At 38.5% G+C, this 23052-nt stretch overlaps 1 protein-coding gene and 1 long non-coding RNA gene across 9 annotated transcripts; both read left to right on the forward strand.

The window, feature by feature from the left end:
• Window positions 1-2536: 2536 nt before the first annotated feature.
• Window positions 2537-5631, forward strand: LOC118481912. Of its 8 annotated transcripts, none has more exons than XR_004866343.1 (6): window positions 2537-2604; window positions 2686-2778; window positions 3137-4312; window positions 4418-4529; window positions 4666-4743; window positions 5017-5631. It is a non-coding gene; the product is annotated as an uncharacterized LOC118481912 (long non-coding RNA). The 8 variants fall into 8 exon arrangements; XR_004866345.1 differs by having other exon boundaries at window positions 3137-4117; window positions 4184-4529; XR_004866342.1 differs by having other exon boundaries at window positions 3137-3938; window positions 4018-4529.
• A 9618-nt stretch (window positions 5632-15249) lies between these two features.
• LOC110875171 (golgin subfamily A member 4-like) lies at window positions 15250-16259 on the forward strand. Its single transcript, XM_022123371.1, has 2 exons — window positions 15250-15817; window positions 15880-16259. The coding sequence occupies exons 1-2, from the start codon at window positions 15250-15252 to the stop codon at window positions 16257-16259; spliced, it is 948 nt and encodes a 315-aa protein (XP_021979063.1).
• Window positions 16260-23052: the final 6793 nt, after the last annotated feature.

Consider the following 23052-nt stretch of genomic DNA (forward strand, 5'->3'; position numbering starts at 1 on the left):
CAGGCATTTTTATGCTGACGTACCTACTTTCACATGTGTTTTCAGGAGCTGTTCCATAAGATGTTGATCACGATACTAGGGCGGACCTGTGCCTTAGAGACTAAAAGTGAAGATAGAACTAGTATAACTATGTTTTGAATTTTGTACTTCCTTTTAAGACAATGTAACACCCGTGGATGATAAATAAAAATGTAACTTTAATTTCCATGGTTGTATAACAATTAATTCTATCCACAACACTCCCCGACGTTTTCCGCCGCGGTTGCATGTTATACGCGGTCGGAGTGTGACATCGGGCATGCCACGTTTATTCCTCTCCTTGTATTTATATTAGATTTGGCTGCATTTTTGTTTCTTTTGTTCATTTACACTCATTTAATCCTGAAAATACAAAACGAAGACAAAAGTACACTTTTTCTAACATTAGTACTAAAAAAGGGTTAGTTTTATGCCCCATTTGATGTAATTTATATGTTGCATTTTACACACATCAGTCCCCTATATCGGTTCAGGTTCCTGTAAAAAGGGTGAAGTTTCTGAGAAGTGTGAAAATATTATGGCAACGACACATGACATTATTTAATTTTATAGATTAGGGGTAATAAGGTAATTAATTTGAAAAACCAATTTAATTATACAATATATTGTAACCGCTTTAGGAGTTATTTTAGGAGATAATTCTTTTTTTTACGTATCAATAACTAATCATTTTGTTTTAACATTTGGGATGTTTTTTGTTATTTTATATGAATAAAACACCATAAAGATTTAAAAAATACCATTACTTGAATCATAATAAAGTCGTAGTGTTTTAACATATGGAATAATTGTATTGCTATTCAAGTTATGGTGTTTTAACACCATCTGGGGATGATTGTATTGTTATTTCAGATGTTAAAACACCATGAATTTAATAGCAATACAATCATTCCAGATGTTAAAACACCATGATTTGAATCACAATACAATGTTTCTAGTTTTCAGATGTTAAAACATCCTAACTTGAATCAATACAATGTTTCCAGATGTTTAAAACATCACACCTTGAATCACAATACAATTAAAACACCATTGCATGAACATAGACAATAACCATGGACTAAAACGTGTGATTGAATCGTAATTTTTTTCTCTATATAAGTATAGATATATGCTACTCATATTAAAGATAAAAAACACTCGTTATTACGGTGTAATTTTTTTAAAAAAAATTACGTATGAAAAATTATTGACGCTTAAAAAAGGCGAGGGGAAGTTGCATGTGCATTGAGGTTGATGACAGTTTCTTTATTTAAACAAAAAGACACTATTACTCATGATCGAGCCAAATTAGTAAAAAAAATTAAAACATAATTTACATTTTAAGCACTTTTTTTGATCTCAACCATTAACTAAAAGATCTAAGGGTTTAAAACGTTTATTACACTTCTTATAAAAAAACCCTTTTTTTTACAATAATCCCACGCTATGTATATACATCGATTTATTATGTTATTGCTAGTAAATTTAAGAAATGTTCAGTAAAATTCTATTAGGTGCCAATGAGCTATAACTCAATTGGCATTCGATAAGTAGTAAAGATTTGAGTTTGAGGCCTTAGGTGTTAACTTGAAATCCCATTTCAACCGGGTTTTACAGCAGTGAATATAAGATATTTTATCTGATATTTTTATGTTTCATTTCAACCAACATCTCCGGATATTTACTTTAGAATTACCCTTTAGTTTAAATACCTCAAAATATTGTATTCCATTTCAATCAACGTCAGAAGATATTTATTTTACCAGGGTGTCGTCTCCTTCTACCAAAAAAAATAATAATTAAAAGACATTTATTTAGAGGCCATAATACAATAACAAGAAAGTGACGACGTTATATGCTCTTATCAATAGAAACTAAACCCGGCTTAGGGTGCCTCCTCAAGTTCCTCTAGTGATATCTATATTTATATCACTTTCTGTTTATTTTTTTGAATTTTTACTAAATACAAGTATGCATCCTTGTACATTATTTACCCTAAGACGATTTGGAAATTTCATGTCATCATATGCTACAAGAGATGATACATATATAATTAGAAACACCTTTAGGTTTTGTGACAGGCTATGCGAAATATGTGAGCCTAGGTTGTGACTTGCAAGCAAAACGAATAATATCACTACGCTAGCTTACAAGTTTTATATGATTTTCTGCTATATATTTGATAACCTTGTTATATCAATTCTAACAAGTGATACATCGGTGGACATCTCACAAACCTACGTACTTTCTAATTATAGGAAAGTTAAGTGTATTTAACCTAGACAATGAGTTCCTAGAAGTCTAATTTAAGTAAGGCATGCATAGGCTTAGCAATGCCATATATGATATAATTAACTTGTTGGATATGTCAGTGCACTACTGCAAAATAGGGCAACTGCCACCATAATTTGCTACCGAACAAAACAGTAGCAAAATAACCAAGAACTTTCCACGTGATCGAGGTTATTTCTTTTATCACAAACTAGTGTCAAAAATTACATTTTATTTCCACCGTGTCCCCTTATTAAACATCCCACGCGTAGCTCACCTCATACATCCTATTCACCAAATCGTAAACCCTAGGTTATCTCCGATTCTCTTCTCCTCACAATTCGATCAAATGGTTAATCAAATCTAAACCTAAATTTTATAACTGTTTTGTAGGATTTCATCCAGTAAACTCTTGAGATTCAATCCGCAAATCCGAACACAAGAGGCTAGAAGTAGTTGAATTCATCGCCAACACTCTCAAATCAGGTGTGTTTTATGAGCTAAAACGATTTTGCTTTCGATTCTCTGTATTATCTCGTGAAATTTAGGTATCATTCGACTATAATTATCTGATTTACAAAATTGTATCGCTGTTTGTGGATTTTAATCTCGTTTTTTATTGTTTATCATTCTATTCTCGTGAAATTTAGGGATTGTTCGACTGCAATAATCTAATTTACGAAAGTGCATAGCTGTTTGTGGATTTAATTTTGTTTTTCTTTGTTAATCTATCTAATCATGCATTTTTTTAGGTTACAAAAGTTATCTAAATTATGATTTTGCATTGTGTAAGTAGTATTGGATACTTTGGTCTTGGTAAATATGCTTTTGTTCAACGTGATAGCTTGAGCGTAGGAATGACTGTCGAAGCTTGACTGAAGAACTAAAGAAAGTGAATAATGAATATACCAAGAAAGAGAATGTAAGTGACTGTAACTATAACATTGTTTAGACATTGTGCCTTGGTCTTGGATATTTTTCCTATTCTAAGTTTAGCGATACACTAGAAGAAATTTTTAGAAATATTTTACGTGTATGTTTTATCAATATTCCTGTAAATATGGAATCAATATTCAGATTTATTCATTCAAATTCAATAGTATTCTTTGTTATATTTTGTTGTTAGGCTAACAGCAGGAGATGCCACTTTCAACTATAAATACTATGATACTATGTTGCACAAGAGACAAGATACCTCTTGTCTGCTGAATATAATATCTTACTAGATTTTTCGGAATCCTTTTGGCAGAATTTTATTTGTTAAACCTGCAATTTCAGGTGTCAATGTGAAAAAGTTTGTTGATTGATGATGGATGAGTATTGTCTTCTAGAGAATACTCATGAAGTGGTTCAGATTGAAACAATTAAGCATATCGGTTTGGGCTTTGGGGTCTTATCCTCCTTAGAATACTCCTGCTGAAATTGTTGCTTATAGATAATGGGTAAGTTGGGTTCTTATTTCAGTTTGGTTTTGACGATTTACTAACTCTTGTTTGTTGTTATTTGGGCATTAGTAAACCCTGTAGACTAGCGGTATCGAGGTGTGTAGTGAATGTGTTCTTTCCCAAGTGGTTGAGGGTTATACTAAATTTAATGAAGCTGTTGTAGAGAAGGTTGAATCATTAGTGCAAGATGCTATCTCACAGGTTTGATTATCATTTTCAAAATCTTGTAGAATTTTGATAGTTGGTATTTTTTTAGTTACAAAATTTCTGTTGATACAAGGAGCAAAAGTTGTTGTGGGTGGTAAGAGGCATAACCTATGGTTGACTTTTTATGGGCCTACAATTATTAGTGATGTCAAGAATGAGATGCTCATAGCAAGGTAATCTCAAAACAATTATATGGAAGGTATTACTATTATTTAGGTGGCTATAATATTATGTTGTAGGTAAGTTGATGTGTATTTGACTAGCACCAATATATACTATTACATACGGGAAATATTTGGACATGTTACACCTGTTATACGATTTAAAACAGAAGAAGGCTATACAGATTGCTAATGACACTGATTCAGGTTTTTATTATTTTATATATGATCCATATATTGGTGTCTGATCATTTGCATCTTTTTATTAACTAGGTAAGATTAAGACAACTTTTTTTTATATAAACTGTGCAGGATTAGCGGCTTACTTGTTCACAAACAATATTCAGCGTAGCGTTTATGGCGCGTGTCTGAAGCTCTTGAATATGGTCTTGTTGGAATAAATAATCATGTGTCTTTTTCACAGGTAGAAGAGGGTCGGTCTTTCTATATCCCGCTTTTTTTCCTGAGAAGACCCTAAGTTAATTAATGAATTAGTATTATTATCATTTTAATTGCGGAAGTCATCATTCAGTTTCGTTTCTTGTTTGGATCACACACAGGTAGCACCCTTTGGAGGTGTTAAGCAGTCTGGTTTAGGTCGGGAAGGTTCTAAATACGGATTAGATGAGTATCTTGAGGTAAGTATCAAACACACCATTTGGTATATATGTGCCATACTCGTGAGCCATCTTTATCATTATATATTTTAATACATATTCACAATTTGGAAAGAGAAAAAATAGCCAGTTAAAACCGCCGAACCAACCAATTTGGTGTGTCATTTCCCAAAACCGTTGTTTGCAGTTCGGCCCATAATTTTTGTCAAAACCAACTAAAATGGACCGTGAACACCCCTAAATAGAACACAATCACACCATAAGCTATGCTAAAACATGATTAATGTTTTGCAGATCAAGTGCATTTGTATGGGAAATATGGATCACCCTTATACAAACACACACTTTTAGTTTGGATGTTTGGATTTGGATAATTTAATTTGAGTTATATGATGCTTTGATTTGGATGTTTATTATGCTGACCATTGGATGTATAAATTTTTACATTTTAATGGAATGACAACAGCTTATAAATTGTTATGTTTTTATGAAATGGAATAACCGAATGCAAATGGAATACCATAAATGGTAGCAAAACGGTGGTAAAATGTGATAAAGCGGTAGCAAAAAGGTGACAAAATAGCGGTAGCAAAATGGTGACAAAACAAAATGTGGTAGCAAAACGGTGACAAAAAGCGGTAGCAAAAAGGTGACAAAATAGCGGTAGCAAACGGTGACAAACAAAATGTGGTAGCAAAACGGTGACAAAAAGCGGTGGCAAATCAATGGTAGCAAAAAATAAAACCGTAGCAAATAGGTGGCAATAGGGCATTTGCTAAGTTGCTTTTGTCACCGAGTTTTTAGTAGCAAAACAATGGCAAAAGAGCAATTGCTACCGTTTTGCGACCGAAAATGTGGTAGCAAATACCTTATTCTAGTAGTGGTGATAATAATGTAGCTAAACAAAAAAGGTCGGTCATATGTATTCTTGGTGATGGATTTTTTGTGTTGTTTTTCAGGATATTTTTTTGGTACGGTAATGGATTAAAGTTTTTACATTTTTTTCATTTAGATGATTATTACACATATTTTTATAATTGTTACAATAGCTTATGATAAAAGTACACTAATGAAAAAACGCAAAAAAAAATAAAAATTAAAGACTCAAGACAGGAAAAAAAACTACCTAGCGAAACGTAACAAATATAAAAACAAAAAAAAAGGTGAAAAGAAAAAAAACACTAGTAAGAAATGGGTAAATATGCATTTTTTTTAGTTTTAGTAAAAATTAAGGGTAAAACAATAATTATATAACCTGTTTTTGATAAAATAAATTAAAACGGATGAATTTACAAGTTTACTAGCTCAGGAAGGAAATATATGTAATTTTAGTTAGATAAGCATGCAAAGATACAAATATGTAATTGGGTTTTTTTGTTATATGAAAAATGGCAAATGCTATGACTAATATTATAAAAAAGAATGCATTATGTGAGTGACATAACACACTTCCCATTGATGATACATAAGCTTTAATTTCCTTGATACAATACATGAGTACCTCCAATAAAAAATTCGGCCAAACAATATTCAGACCAACTAAAGCCTCTCAATATATTTAAAAAATTACAAAGTCTTGGTACTTATAATAAACATTTAATTAAAAAAAATAGTATTATGATTTCTAAACCTTTGCATGTAGTCTATTTTTAAAGTAAACAAGAAAAATAAATCTTTGCATGTAGTCTATTTTTAAAATAAACAAGAAAAGCTTGCATGGTTGTTCTGTTCATACTAACCACAGGTAATTTTTAACCTGCTACTTCATTAAACTGACATGCCTACAGAAGACGATAATACATTATTTTACTTTTCTCAAATACATCAATGATTACGAACATATTTTAACTACATCATGGTTTATTTTGGTAAATATAAAAATTCTATTGTATCCAACAAGTTGAACTATATATTTTTATTATTATATGTAGTCCTTGTCAAATTATATTATATTTATACATAACATGTATATCATTTTACAACATGGTCGACCTGTACAAAAATACGAAAAGCAAATCCTACAATATATTTGCAGCTCCATCCAGGTCTTTGTCTTGGAGGGTGTGATTCCTAGGTATCATACGTAGCCATCCTCTTTATCGCGAGTTTTAAATTTCAAAATTTCAAAATATTATTCGTTTCTTTTCACTCATTTATTGAATATATGAACTTCCAAAACAATCCTTAAAAATAGTTCAATCAAATAAAAGTCAACATTTTAGTACACCAGAATTATTCTTTTTAGATCAATCAATCTACTGTGTTTAAATATTGATACCAGAAGATGACACGCTAATGATTAAATTGTGCTAGTAAAGGACGAAACTTAATAAGCCAAATTTTTGTTCTGTTTAGAATTATGAGCGACCACATAACATAATTGATAGAAACGTTTCGACAAGTTGAGCGTTGAGATACATGGCCATAGATGATTTGCTGTGTCACTGCCACGCTTTGGTCCTTAATTTTAACTAAAAGTGAAAATTTGACTTGCCATGTCAAGAGGAAACGTGAGATTAGGAAGGTGACTATGTGTAATAGTTTAACTAAAAAGTGAAAAAATGACTCGACACATCACTATCATGGTTTGTAGGGCTGGCCCAACAAGCATAAGACCCTAGGCCCAAGCCTAGGGCCACCAATATTGAAGGGCCACAATTTTTCGGTATGTTTTATACATAATAGACCCATATACGTAGACACTAATACATGAAATATCCTAGTCCCAATATCACATATGCAATAATCCTTAAGGCGCTAAACAAGATCCAGGAAAAAGAGAAACGTGAACGGTGAAACATGGAAAGACCAAAAGGGTGGAGAATTATAGAGTTCAGACGTGCGAATGAAATGATGATTCTCGTAAATTGCGGCGTCTTTTGGTTATCGATATCGAATCATCGTCGATTAGGACGGTAGAGTCGTCTTTAGGGATTTCAGATTTGGGGGTAATCATCTCAATTGAAGAACACACAGGTAAGCTATTTTTTAAATTTTTTTATACTTATCATGGGAGAAATTAGTATGCATATTTTTATATTGCTCAAACCCTCAAACATAAGCTTGAATCAATTTTGCGATTTGTCGAATTGATTATTTTGAACTTGAAACAGTGGCACTCAGTTTTGCGATTTAATCTTGTGGATGGCTTGGAACTTGGAAGACAATGGCACTGACTTAGGTTAGATATTCTCATTTGCTGTTTAGGTTGTATTTGCATAATTGCATATTTGAATTCGTTGTTTAGGGCTTATACTTGTTTCAGTATTTGATGATTTCAAGTTGTTGTTTAGGGAATTAGAATTTATTTGTTGATTTCAAGTTGTTTTTAGGGAATTAGGATTTAAACATGCAGTGTATCTATAGAAAACATATAACTTTTAAAAAACAATTTAACTACGCCAATTATAAAACTTTTAGTTTATAATTGTCTGTCTCAAACCGGGTAAAGGAGAGTTAAGTTACTAAATATGTTGAAAATGATTATTTTGCAAAAGGGCCTCCAGTTCGTAGTTCGCTTCGGTTCTCCAAAAACGTAGGAACGACTCTGATGGTTTGGTCCTTAATTTCACTCTCTATTAATTCTACACTCAATGCTCATGTCTTATAAAGCAAAAGTCTAATAAAATACATTCTCTAAATTGATATTTACTTTCATATTTTATCATTAATATTAAAGATCTAAGATATCAAAAAGAAAAGTGAGATTGTGAAATCATAAACACTTGCAAAGACTCAGTATTAGTGATATCACTACCCTCTTAGTTAAATGAGTTGGTGAACAAACAGTTCCTACCATCTTAGTAAGGTATTGTGACGATCGATGATCTATGTCGCCTTAAAGACACATTGATAAACAAGAAATATTTTTCTTAAAGGAGTGAAAGTACTATAAATTTATTAACAGTGTAATTGAACCATTGTATATCGAGTTTAATTTACATTTCCCTTTCCTTACACTCTTATTTTCTTGTTAGGTTGATTGTGTAAAGAAGAAAAGGGAGATCTGTTTTCTTTTCTTTATTCTTGGTTATGGAAGGATTGAATGCTCTTGTTGAAGATATGGTTGGCACATGTACGTTTCAGGGGGTTCAAATTGGTAAAGATATAGTGTCTCTATCTCATTTATTCTATGCCGATGATGTTATTGTTCTCATGGTCTTTGGATAATGACGTCAACATTATTAGTGCGTTACAATGTTTTTATGGCTTCTGGTTTGAAGATCAATCTTCATAAGTCTATTTATTTGGGTTGGGGTGGCTTTTTTAGTGGTTGAGAGATACGTGATTGAATCTGGAAATAAACTGGATAAGATGCCTTTCTTTATTTGGGTCTTCGAGTTTGATCCAATATGTCTAGTATCCAGGGATGGCATATGATTATGGACCGGTTTCAGAAGCGACTCTCTAGATGGAAGGCTAACATGTTATCTATCGATGGTCGTATGGTGCTCTTAACGTCTGTGCTAGGAGCTCTAGGTGTCAGGTTAAGAACTTTTTGGAGGCAAATTGGCGTAAATTCTATTGGGGTGCTGAAGCTTTAGAAATGAAAGTGTAGCGTTCAATTATGCTCTATTACAAAATTGGAGGTCGAAATTTGTAAATAATTTTAATCTTCCTTAGGTTAAACTCACCCAATCTATTCACGGTTTTAAAGAGGGTATTTTTGAAGGTTTCGTGTTGCCTAGAGGGAATGGAGTTTGGCATTTAATTGTACAATCTATTGTTGTTCTTCGTGAAAAATATGTTATTCCTCTCTCAACTTTAAAGAAAAAGATTGGTAACAGTCGTTCAACTCATTTCTAGCATGATTTTTGGATAGGAAATTCATCTTTATATTTTAGGTTTCCGAGACTTTATAATTTAGAATTGGATAAAAATTGTTCAACTCAAGATATATGGAATAGTTCAGGCTAGTGTTGTAATTGGCGTCACCATGTTAGGGGCGGGGTTAAGTTTTCTATTAAACACGCAAGGAAATGTATCGGTAGTTTTCTTCTTCCGGGTGGAGATAGGGCTATGAGGTGGAATCTAAGTGTCCCAATGAAAGTTAATCTTCTTGCTTGGCGTGTGACTCGAGGTCTAATTTGGTCTTGGTGGTCTTGATGTCCCTTCGGTCAAGTGCTCCGTCTGTTCAAGGTTGGTTCCTTGACATGTCTTGGGCGATTGTGAAGTAGAAGAGAGAACTTGGAATGTAATTGTGGGTTGGTGTGATTTGACTCTTCCTAATTCGTAACATCCAAATGAATTGATGTCTTGGTTGGATTCGTTACACTTCTATAAAAAAGGTGGTTCTTTAGCGGTCTAAAAATGAGTTGATCTTTCAATAGAAAAAGAAGAATCGTTCTACAATATTTGATAATATAGTTCATTATTCGTTTTTTGTGGGTATGGAATAGAAGTTATAAGATTCTACTTTTGAAGCATGGTTACAAAACCCTTTGATGAACTTGTAATCATATTGTTTTGTTTTTGTCTAGTTTCTTGTTGGTCGTGTTTTTATTAAATCTTGCCGTTTCAAAAGAAATATTACTAGAGTTTTATAAAAAAAAAAGTGATAATAATAAATAATATACTTTTTAATTTTGATTTTTTACATAAATATAGGCCATGAATATATGATAATGTTGGATATTTAAATTTTTCCTGAAATACGCAGAAATAGAGTAGTTAAGTCTTTTATCATTATGTGAAAAAAAAATCATTTTACCTAGCATGTATCTAACAAAAAAAAAGTTATAATTATAAAGGTGATGGTTGTCCTTAAAGCACATATCGAAGCCTACAAACAAGGATCCACAACAAGATAAATGAGATATCACCTTGTCACTTGTACCATTTCTAGATTTGATTTCTTTAAACATATGTGAAAGTGACTAAAATATGTGTCGACACGTAAGTGAATAGTTAAAAACTTAGGGTCCGTGTTGAAGATTATCAATGTGTGGTATTACCACGTTTATACATATATAAGTAAGATTTATCTGATTTTTATTTTTATGTCGTATGACATGTTAAATTGTTAGTCCCATAACATCGTCAAGAGTTCGATGCACATATTGATTTACAAATTTGTATTGAGTAATGAGATTTGAGAATAGTTGTAAATAATATTAAAAGAGAAACAATGATTTGTTAGAACAAACGGCATAGGCGTGAACTAGCTTGAGAAATCACTAGTATTTTCGATTAAGTTAATTCTTCTTCTAACTCAAGTCTTGGAAGATCTAGCTCTTTACCTATTGTAATGTCTTATCCGGTGAGTATTGTCCTGACTTACACCTTGTAACATCAGGTTTGTTGGTAGACGTTCGACTGAATTGTAGCTTTGAGCATATGATTTTGTGAACACTTAAGATTGATAAATGACATATGTTAATCTCTTATATCTTCATGTTGTCACAGATACATTGCTGTCCAACATATGAATCATAATCATTTCATATGTGAAGATCCAAAAAATGGGATTGAGGTCGGAGCCTGTAAAACTGGGGGGAATTGGATCTTATAGGAAAAGAGAACCTCCACATGCAAAACAGCAAACCGTTAGGCTCGTCGCAGAGATGGGAGGGCCCCTCTGCGACCACTCGCCGGCGTGAGGATAAGTATTGGTAGAGAGAGAAAATAGAGAGAGAAAGTAAGGACGAAGTTTCAGAAAATCGTACTTGTCAATGTACTTGAACGGGGTATTTATAGTGGTCAACTGTGATGACGTCATTCGTCCAGACGCACTTGAACAGATGTCCGTCCTCGGCGATATGGGGAACAGAGACCTTCAGAATGTCCTTCTTGATGTGGTTCGGTCCGTCCATAAGGATCACGTCCGGACCCGGATATGTATCTTCAAGTCCTCCAGTTTGTTAAGTTTGTGTTAAGAACTTAATAAAATGCTTATGAGCGCATCTGGTCGAATTAAGTGGCGTTATTAAAGAGGTGCTGACGTGGCATAGGTGATATAAGTGATTTGGCCTTCAGTCACCCACGTGTGACGGTTATGAAACCCCGTCTCGGGAACCACGATCGCCCATTGAGGTGACGGTTTGATTTGACAAGGCCCAAACGGACTTAAAACTTCCTATAAAACCCCTTTTTACATTTTACTTTTCATCTTTCCTGCTCTCGAGTTTTTTCTCTCAACTTGTTACCCTCTTTATCCGCTTCTTCTTCTTCTTCTTTAAAAGGTGCGTTCTTTCCTTCACTACTACTATGGCTCCTGGCAAGAATAATCTTGCTGAAAGCTTTAGCGTTCTTACCCAACGCCAACTGGACAAATTCGTCCGGGAATATAACATTCCTTTGGATCTCAACCCGGCCCTTCCTTCGAAGAACGAAGCTATATATCCTTTTCGTCAAGGGAAGTTCCCTCTGTACACCCGTGTGTGCAACTTTGCCAATTACAGGGTTCCCTTTTCGAAGTTTTTAATTAGGGTGCTTCGGTACTTCCGGGTTCACCTTTGCCAAGTGAACCCTTTCGGAATAAGCCACATTAGTCACTTTGAAATCTCCTGTAGGGCGTTGAACCAAAATTCAGACCTTGACGTTTTTAGATATTCCTATGAGTTTATTACGGCCGGTGACTGGTACACCTTTGCCCACCGGAAAGGAGTCCCCAGTGCCTCCGGAGACGAAAGGTCGAGCCTGAAGAACTGGAAGGATAACTTTTTCTGGTTGGACAACCGATGTCTTCCGGTGGAGATGGTGTGGAGATTCAAGGACCAGACCATGTCCTTCGATTTGGGCGATGATTTCGTTTTCAACACAACATTAACCAAAGCCCTAATTGAGAATCAATCCCACATCCGTCCCCTTCCTGAACATCTTCTTTTGTGGGGACGGGTTTGCTTTTCCTGGGGCCGAGGGGATAGGGACTGGCTGGTTATCCGCATAACGCATGAGAGTAAGTCTTCGGCCTTTTACCTTCCCTTCGGCACTTCTTCTTTTATTTTTGTTACTGACTTGTTTTTTCTTCTGAAATGCAGAAGCTAGGATGTCTCTTAGGGATACGCTGAAGGTTCCGAACTTCAACATTCTAGATTTTGACTTTGACGAACAGGCTGAAGGCGAAGTTCCTATTATGCAACAAGTGGCTTCGGCTGCTCAGGAGATTCCTCCGCTGGACCAGGTCACTTCAGAACCTTCTGCTGCTGATGCTACATCATCCGTACCAAAACCTATGGAGGGTACTGCTGGATCATCCGGATCTCAAGCAAAGAAGTAATCTATTCTAGATGATGTGGACGGTGATCCGGAAGTAAGGAGTTTGGATGAGGCCCTCCAGTATCGTCCTTCTGCCTCATACAAAAGTAAAGGCACTATTATTGATGCATGTGTAGTGTAATATATTTTAGGTGTATTTTTTAAGCCCTTTTTACACTTTTTAGCCAAGTTTTAAATTTATAAACACGATATTCACTAACACTAAACACACATATAGGCAAGTGCACCCATCGTGGACGTAGTATAGTGTTGGTAAGATACCGAGGTCGTCCAAGGACACAAGAGCTTTTAGTACCGGTTTATCCTCATCGTGTAATCAAATCAAAAATTAGAAAAAGGTCTTTAAATTAGAAAAATAAAACTAACTAAAATGCTGAAAAAAAATAAAAATAAAAACAGATAGACAAGATGGATCACTTGGATCCGATTCGTGTGTAGTGTAACCTTTGATTATTTTTGCACTTTTGCACTTGTTTAAGAGATTATCTTAGTTATTGTAGTAGGCCCCTCTTTTGAAGGCGACGTTACCCTCAACCCAGTAGTTTGAATCAGCAAGGATACAATCCTAAAGGGTCAGATTATTGAAAGATAATTAATTAAGTTATAAATGCATAATGTGGTAGGCCCCTCTTTTGAAGGCGACGTTACCCTCGGCTAAGTAGTCTGAGTCAGCAGGGATACAGTACTAAGTAGCCGGGTTAAAGTTTTAATAGTAGTTTAACTTATGAGGGGATCAAAGAGTTTGGACCCCCGCCGTCCAATACCGTTGGGCATTGAAGGAGGTCCTACTAAATTTGACTCAGGTCCTTTGCAGGATCTATACACTGAACAATGGCAAGACTCTTACCAAACCGTTCCCTTAACCCCCGACCAGGTAGCCAACATACCTCCATATAGACCGTGGAGATATGAACGGTGAAAATCTTTTATTTTATATAGTCAGTAAAATAATGCCAAGACACCACGGACAAACGATAAGGAAGAATCACCTTCAACATAAGAAACTAGTAATTAAAGTCATTAATACAAAACCAATTAAAAAGTGCAAAAGATTAAAAATAAAAAGTACTACACTAAACACTTGTCTTCACCAAGTGATGTAAGAGACTTAGGCAAACATAGCCTTTGATTGTCAAGAACTCTTACGATCAATCTTAGATCCCGAGATGACTCACACACTCTATGATGGATAATGGATGATGGTGGTGGATGATGGTGTTGTGATGGTGGTGGGTGGTGGGTGAAGTGTGAGAGAGGTGGTGTGCCAAGGGATGAGTTGCAAGAGCTCCAAGCACTCCTATTTTTAGCCTGAACAGAAGCTCGGGCACGGCCCCGTGTCCACTAGGCACGGCCCCGTGCCCATCCTACTCTCTTTCTTCATTAAATGCAATTTCATTAAATGCATTTTTGTCTACATTAGTTGACCACGCCCCTGTGTCCGCTGAGCACGACCCCGTGTGCAGAAGCATATCTGTACTATCAAGATTAGCCTGGATTTTGCGAATCTTATAGTTGACCACGGCCCCGTGTCCACTGAGCACGGCCCCGTGGTGGGCAATAGAAGCTTCTACCACTTTGTCTTTTCTGCTGACACTTGGGCACGGCCCCATGCTCACTGAGCACGGGGCGTGTTCAGTCTTCTGTCTTCTTGTTTTGCTTGGGAAGATGCTGTCGAGAGGTCGGGCATGCCACGTTTGTTCCTTTTCTTGTATTTATGTTAGATTTAGCTGTCTTTGCTTCTTTTGTTCATTTGAGCTCATTTAATCCTGAAAATACAAAAGACAAAAGCACACTTTTTCCAACATTAGTACTAAAAAGGGTTAGTTTTATTCCACAATTGATGTAATTTATATGTTGCATTTTGTGCACATCAGTTCCTGATGTAGAGCTGAAGGGTCTGGTTCGTAAGCAAAAATGTGAAGTTCCCTAAATTCGCTCATCCGACCCCCTGCCCATGCCGAAGGTGAAGAAAAAATAAGAAGGGTTCTTCCCAATCTGGTGGTGACGTGATGATTGAATTGGATGAACACCTTTCTGGCGGGCAAATCATCTAGAGAGGAGGCTTCCCGGGCTCGTTCTGCACCCACCCCTACTTTTTCTAGAGGTTTTCTTCCTGTTAATGAAGTAGAAAGCATGTAAGTGGATAATCCGGTAATCACGAGAAAAGGGGACGGAAAAACTCATAGTGAACCGAAGACGGTGACCTTTTCAGGTACAATATTGGACTCATCTTTGGGTCCGGACTGTTTTATTGATGATGAGGAAGATCAAGTATCTTCTCTTTCTCTATCCTGGTTCGGACCCGAGTTGATGTCCTTTTTTCGCTATGCAGATGTGTTTGCGGATGATATAGAAATCGATCCGGCGACAGCTGATGAGAAGTTTGCTCCGGAGTGGGATATTCGGAACAAGGACTCGGTGATGGTTGACCTTGTTGCTAGAACATTTATTTTTAACATCAGCACCCCATTAGATCACATTCGGAGCAGGAAGATGAAGAATTCAGATTTAGGTGTGGCGGTTCTATCAAACCAGTACCGCAGGTGGGTCGAAGCGGGGTCGGTGAAAGAGAATCTGGAGAAGGAAACTCTTTCCTTGAAACGTAAAAGGCAAAAGACTCCGGATGTTGAGAAGAAGCTTGCTCTACTCTCTCAGGACCTTCAAGCTCAGAAGGAGAAGGTCAAAACTCTGACTACTCAAAATCAATCTTCCCGGTTCGCGGCTGCCTCTGCTGCGGAGGAGCGGGACAAAATTACATCGGAGTTGCGGAGTTTTGCTGAGTCTTCTAAGAAGAAGGATGAGGAGCATAAGGAAGTCCTGGCCAAGATGGAAGAGTCTATTTCGAACGTTCGTACGGCGTATGAGAATATGATCGCAGGTTCGTCCTTTACTTGATTTAATTTCTTCATATCTTTAAAAATTTTCAAACATTTTGGTCAGAGCGTGATGCCCTCAAAACAGGGGAGGCCGACTTAAAGGCCCGGATGGACGAAATGAAAAATCACCATAAGGCAGAGATTGAGGAGCTGAAGCTGGAGAGTGCTGATTTGACAAAGAAGGTGCAAGATTTGCAGGCGACCAAGGCTTGGCTTCTTTCGGAGGGAGCGCAATTGTTAGCAAAAAATGTTCATCGAGGACCGGAAATGACAGCAGCAGTGGCCGCAGTGAACAATGCTATGAGCCCTATTGGAGTCAATTTCGGTCTTCATCAGGGTTACGTTCATGCGCTTAAGAAGAAGACGCCTTTTGCTGAGGTCCCCTTGTTGAACCGTAATGCTGAAGCTGACTTAAAAACGGCCAAGTTTCTTACGAATATTTAAATTTCCCGGTGGTGGATGATCTTCTTAAGCTCATTCATGAACCACTGTCAAGAATCAAAGATGCTATTCGCTTTGCTGGTAGGGAATCTTCGACAGGATGAGGTGGACATACCCGACTTTTTGGGGTATGCACTTTGTAAATTTTCAGTTGGTTAACAGTTTGGAAGGTGGACATATCTGGCAAGTTGGGATATGCACCTTATTTGATTCGGAAGTACTGTAATGATCTCGTTCTTACCGTTTCTGTATAACAATTATCCTTTATTTTTTAAATGACTTGAATGACTTCCGGTTGCTTTAATCCGGTTATTTTTTATGTAATCACTTTATTTTACATGCGTCCATGCTTTTTATGTTTACATTTTCTCTTTTTTCTTTTAGAACGTTCTTTATGGTGTGCGGATCCGTCTTGTTTTCTTAGGATAACTTTTAAGTGAAAGTAGAGACACGAACGATGCCAGCCCGTCCTTACGTTTTAGGGTTAGCGTCCCCGATTCGGCTGATGATAATTTGTAACTTGTTAATGATAGAAAATTCATGTATTCTATTTAATTATTCCGGAGTATATTCTCCGGATAATACATGTCGGTAAAAACGTTTACTAAGTGCGGGTAATACCCTCCGCAATTCATGGGAAAAAATAAAGACGGGTGCGGGTAATACCCGCCGCAGTACAAAGAAAGTAGAAAATGATGCGGGCCGTAGCCTCCACATTACAAATTTATTTTAAAATATTCTTAAAGTTCTTCAAAGGAAGCATCTTTTGAGGTGCATCCCGTTCCAGGTACGACGAACGGGAGTTCCATCCATCTTGGTGAGTGTGTAGGTACCATTCTTTCCGGAGGTTTTTATTATGTAGGGCCCCTCCCATTTCGGAGCCATTTTTCGTGTCCCTTCGGCCAAGCTTGCATCGTTTCTTCTCATAACATAATCTCCTTCTTTGAACCGGACCTCTTTGATTTTTGAGTTGTAATGTTTTTCCAACTTTTTTTTGTATTTTGCTTCTCGGATGGCCGCGAGTTCTCTTCGCTCTTCGGCTAGGTCGAGGTTCAACCGGAGTTGTTGTTCATTCTCTTCCTGACTTTGGTGCATACGAGGGGTAGGGATGCCAACTTCGGCGGGAATGACTCCCACCGATCCGTATGTCAGACTGAAGGGAGTTTACCTTGTACTTGTTTTCGGCATCTCCAATGTGCCTACAGGACATGCGGAAGTTCCTCTAACCAGGAGACTCCTTCTTTCCCTAGTCGCTTTTCGATACCCTCCACAATGCTGCGATTAGCTCTTTCCACCTGCCCGTTAGCCTGGGGGTGGGCGACCGAAGCGAAGTTCTGTTCCATGTGCATCCTTTCGCACCATGTTTTAAATGGCTTTTCAGCGAACTGCTTGCCATTGTCACTTACGATGCATAGTGGCATTCCATATCTGCATACTATGTTTTCCCATACGAACCTCAGTATCTGATCTCTGGTAATGGTTCGGAGAGGTTTGGCTTCAATCCATTTTGTAAAGTAGTCGATTGCTACCAGCAAAAATCTCACTCCTCCCGTGGAGACGGGGAAAGGACCAACGATATTGATTCCCCACTTCTGAAATGGCCAGGCCGAAGTTACGGGGACGAGGTCGTTTTTAGCTCGATGGCTGATGGGGGCGTGTCGCTGACAGTCTTCACATGCTTGCAACTCATTAACAGCACTCTGATGCATCCCCGACCAAAAATACTCAGCGTTCATTGGTTTGGCTATGACCATCCTTGGCCTGGAGTGGATGCCACAAATCCCCCAATGGATTTACCTTATGACATAGCTGGCTTCCTCCGGAGTTGGGCATCTCAGGAGCGGACCCAAGAACGTTCTTCGGTAAAGTTTTCCATCATGAGATTGGTACTGAAGTGCTTTTACCTTCATCTTTTGTGCGTGAGCTTTATCCTCTAGGAGTGTACCGTCTTTCAGATAGTCTAGGATCGGACTCATCCATGATTTTTCCTGTATGGAGATTGACATTACGGCCTCCGCTTGGTTGATGGCCGGAGCTTACAGAGTTTCAACTAGCACTTCTTTGGACAAATGACAGAACATGACGGATGCAAGTTTACTCAGAGCATCAGCTTTTTTGTTCTTACTTCTTGGGATGTGGACTATTTTGCATGAATCGAACGTGGACATCAGACTATTGACTTGATTTAAATACCCAACCATGTTTTCTTCTCGTGCCTCGTACTCTCCATTGACTTGATTGGCGACCAGTAGTGAATCAACATGAGCTAGGACGGAGCTTGCGCCGGCTTTGGCTACTGTTTGGAGTCCGGCTAAAAGGGCTTCATACTCCGCTTCATTGTTTGAGGTCTTGAACTCAAAACGCAGAGCGTAAGTGTACTCTATCCCCTCCAGATCTATCAAGATTTAACCAGCTCCAGACCCTTCCTTGCTTGAAGCTCCGTCTGTGTATAGATTCCAAACTTTTGGAAGACTGGGCTTTTCCTTGGTGCTTTCTCTGGTAGGAACCTCCGTAAGAAAATTTGCGACTGCTTGGCCTTTTACCGGACCTCGGGTCCGGTAGGTAATGTCGAAAGCACTGAGCTCAATTGCCCACTTGGTGAGTCGCTCGGAGACCTCCGGTTTTCTTAGGATTTGCTGGATTTGGAGGTTAGTTTGCACCTCTATGTTGAAGGCCTGAAAGTACCTTCGGAGTCGTCTAGATGCATGTACCAAGGCGAGCGCTAATTTTTCTATCATTGGGTACCGGGTTTCATAATCTTTTAAAACGCGGCTCAGATAGTAAACCGGTATTTGTGCTTGGTTTCGGTGCATCACGAGTACTGCGCTGATGGCAAAATGAGAAACGGAGAGGTATACAGTGGCGGTTTCCCCTGTGATTGGTGCGGTTAACGTGGGTAAGGACCCGAGACAAACTTTTAACTCCTGAAATGCTGAATCGGCTTCTGTCGTCCACTCTATTTGACCCTTACCGGTACGCTTTTTTAGCACGTTCATGAAAGGAATGGTACGGTCAGCCGCCTTAGAAATGAAACGGTAAAGAACCACAAGTTTACCATTCAGAGATTGGATTTCTTTCACCGTTTTCGGAGGTTGCATGGAGATTACGGCTTGAATTTTATCTGGATGCGCCTGGATTCCGGATTGAGTTATCCATAAACCTAGAAACTTGCCTTCCTCTAGACCGAAGGAACATTTTTTAGGGTTCAATTTGAGATTGATACTCCAAAGCCTAGTGAAGGTTTCGAGTATGTCGTCAATCATGTTATCTTCGGCTTCGCTTTTGATGACCAGATCATCTACGTAAATTTCCAAGTTTCTTCCGATTTGACCCTTGAATGCTTTATCCATCAGCCTCTGGTATGTAGCTCCGGCATTCTTCAGTCCGAATGGCATTTTGGTGTAACAAAAGAGGCCCTTATTTGTCACGAATGCTGTCTTGTCTTCATCTCCCAGAGCCATTTGAATCTGATGGTAGCCCTTCTATACGTCCTGGAAGCATTTAAGACGAAAGCTTGCCAAGGAATCAATTTTTAAATCAATCTCCGGAAGAGGGTAACAATCCTTCGGGCATGCATTATTAAGGTCGGAGAAATCAACACACATCCTCCAGGTGCCGTCTTTTTTGGTAACCATGAAAGGGTTGGAAACCCAGGTTTGATACCGCACCTCCCCGATAATTTCGCCGTTTAGCAACTTACGTACATCCTCGGCGATGGCTTTGTGATGAGCCGGAGCCATGTTTTTCTTCCTCTGAGCGATCGGTTTTACCGAATGCGATACTTTCAACTTGTGCTCAGCCAAGGAGCGAGGGACCCCAAACATATCGGATGTTTTCCAGGCGAATACATCAAGGGAGCTGGACAACAGTTTCCATAGTCGTTTCTTGGTTCGTTCGGGAAGTTGAGCTCCGATAGCAATCTTTTGTTCCGGAAAATGTGGGTGAATAGCCCATTCCTCCGTAAGGAGAGACAAGGCTGTGCACTACTTCCTTCACTTTGTCGTACTTCAGCTACGCCTAAGGTGGACTCAGAATGCAAAGTTGCTACACCAGCTTCGGTGGGATATTTTAGCGATCCATGAATGGTGGAGCTGATAATGCCGAAAGCACACATCCCCGGTCTCCCTAATATGACATTATGAACGGATCTTTCTTCTACCACTAGATATGTTATGTTGACAGTTCTAACCAGGCTTCCGGTACCCAACGTGGTCAGTAATGTGATTTGTCCAATCGGCTGGACCACTTCTCCGGAGAAACTTACCAACGGCATAGATACTTGTATCAACTTTGCCTTGGTTTGCGGAGCTAGCTGTTGGAAACACTGCAGATACATGATTTCTGAAGCACTTCCGCTGTCGACATAAACTCTCCGGACCTTGTGTCCTGCTATTACCGCAGACACAATGATTGGTCCATCATTGATTTCTCCTGGAGTGATTGGAGGGAAAGCGGTCGGTTGATGCATCCAAGCGGCCATATGATGATTGGTCCGTTTTAATGCCTTGGTTATTCATTCTTCTTATCATGCAAATTGCTGACTGGTTATTCGGATTATCCACCGAATTGCCAGAATATTTTCCTTCCTTTACTTCTTTCACCAGATGTGACAGCTTGCCGGACCGGACTGCTTTCTCAATTTCCTGCTTTAGAGACCAGCAACCGTCCTTGTTATGGCCTCGTGCATGGTGGTAGTCGCAGTATTTCTTGGAGTTTTTGTCTCCCGGATTCCGAAGTTTCGGAGGTGTGGGAAAGTTTGCCCTTCGGCACTGAGGATCTCATTAGAAGTTTTGAAAAGGTCCGATAGGTTATAAAACCTTGACCCAGAACTTCTTCCTCGTTGAGGTCGATCGTTTCTGCTATAAGGGTGAGATCGTCCCCTACTTCCGGATGGAGTTTTGTCAAATACGGACCCACCATTCTTCTTCCAAGAAGACATTTTCTGATTTGACTCCGGTGCCGGATTACATACGTTTTTTTCCACGAGCGAAGGCTCTGGCTCGCTCCATGAGCACTTCCATTGTCTTCGGGAGATTTTCGTGCAACTTCTCCACCAACTCGTTATTCCGGACACCGTGACAAAATCCGGATATTCTTAGTTGATCCACTACCCCGCAGATATGCATACTTTCTCGATTGAATCGGTCGATGAAGCTATCCAAAGATTCACCATCTTTTCTCCGGATGTTATGTACTTCGGTGATTTCTTTGGAGTAGTGCCTTTGTTGGCTGAAGTTCTGAACGAACAACCTTCGGAATTCCTCAAAATCATTGATTTCTCCTTCATTCAAAGCGTCAAACCATACTCGTACAACCCCGGTTAATGTTTGTGCAAACATAAAACACCAGGCGGGCATCGGCCATTGCTCAACACGTGCGGCCCCGTCGAAATCAAACATGTGATCATCCGGATCCGTGGTTCCGTCGTATTTCTTTACTGTAGTTGGCATCTTGAGCTTCGGAGGAAGCTTAGCATGCGTGATGCGGGCACTGAATTTGGACTTGGCTGTCATTGAGACCGGATGATACGGCTTTGTGAGATCTGGATCATTGACTACTTCTATTTGAGGGTCAGAGCGTATCATGATTGCTGGAGATGGTCCGGATGAGACCTGCACGTAATTGTAATAAGCTTCCGAAGTAATAATTGTGGAGAAAGTAGGAGAAGGGAGATTACAGGACCCATAGCCCTTACCGGAGTTTCATCATGAAAAAGCCTGGTTCGTAAACCGAGGAGTTGTTCATCTCTAGCTTGCTGAGCTTTTAAGCGTCGTAAGAGGCTTGCATTTTTGGAAAGAAATTCCACATCGAATTCTGACGTCTGCGAAGTAGGCATCAGAATGAATGGCAGAGTTGTACCTGGTCCTGAGCTCAAAGGAGCTGAAGCCGTAGAGGTAATGCTTGTTGGAGCTGTAGTTTGTGTACTAGCAGCTATGGATCCCGAATTCAAAGAACCCAAGGCTGCCATAGATCAGTTTATTTCGTTGCTCAAGAAATTCACTAGAGTGAAGGATTATGAGCTATGAAATCGGATGGCGCCAATTGAAGATCCAAAAATGGGATTGGGGTCGGAGCCTGTAAAACTGGGGGGAATTGGATCTTATAGGAGAAGAGAACCTCCACCTGCAAAACAACAAACTGTTAGGCTCGTCGCAGAGATGAGAGGGCCCCTCTGCGACCACCCTACGGCGTGAGGATAGGCACTGGTAGAGAGAGAAAATAGAGAGAGAAAGTAAGGACGAAGGTTCAGAAAATCGTACTTGGCAATGTACGTTGAACGGGGTATTTATAGTGGTCAACTGTGATGACGTCATTCGTCCAGACGCACTTGAACGGATGTCCGTCCTCGGCGATATGGGGAACGGAGACCTTCAGAATGTCCGTCTTGATGTGGTTCGGTCCATCCATAAGGATCATGTCCGGACCCGGATATGTATCTTCAATATGAAATCTTAATGATGGATCTACACAAAGGATTTAGTACCTTATGATATCAATCAATTTGTTTATAGAAAATAAATTACAAAAGTGCCTAGGAAAATTACAATACGAAAGAAACTAAATACAATAATAACACAAGTTGTAATATCTTCGGTGCATAACTTATGTCTTAATTTGGAATATTTTCTTGTTATACCTCCTGTTTGGTTATATACAGTTTTTGATGTTTGAAAAAAAAAAAAAAGATTTGAAGACGACCAACTAAAAGAATTATACACCAGTTCGACCATCAGGGCTCCGTCGGAAATCTTCAACGGCGATCTAGCTTGTCAGGATAAGTGTCTCGATCATGCTT

The sequence above is a fragment of the Helianthus annuus genome, chromosome 9 (genome assembly GCF_002127325.2).
Source record: "Helianthus annuus cultivar XRQ/B chromosome 9, HanXRQr2.0-SUNRISE, whole genome shotgun sequence".
In the NCBI taxonomy this organism is placed as follows: domain Eukaryota; kingdom Viridiplantae; phylum Streptophyta; class Magnoliopsida; order Asterales; family Asteraceae; genus Helianthus; species Helianthus annuus.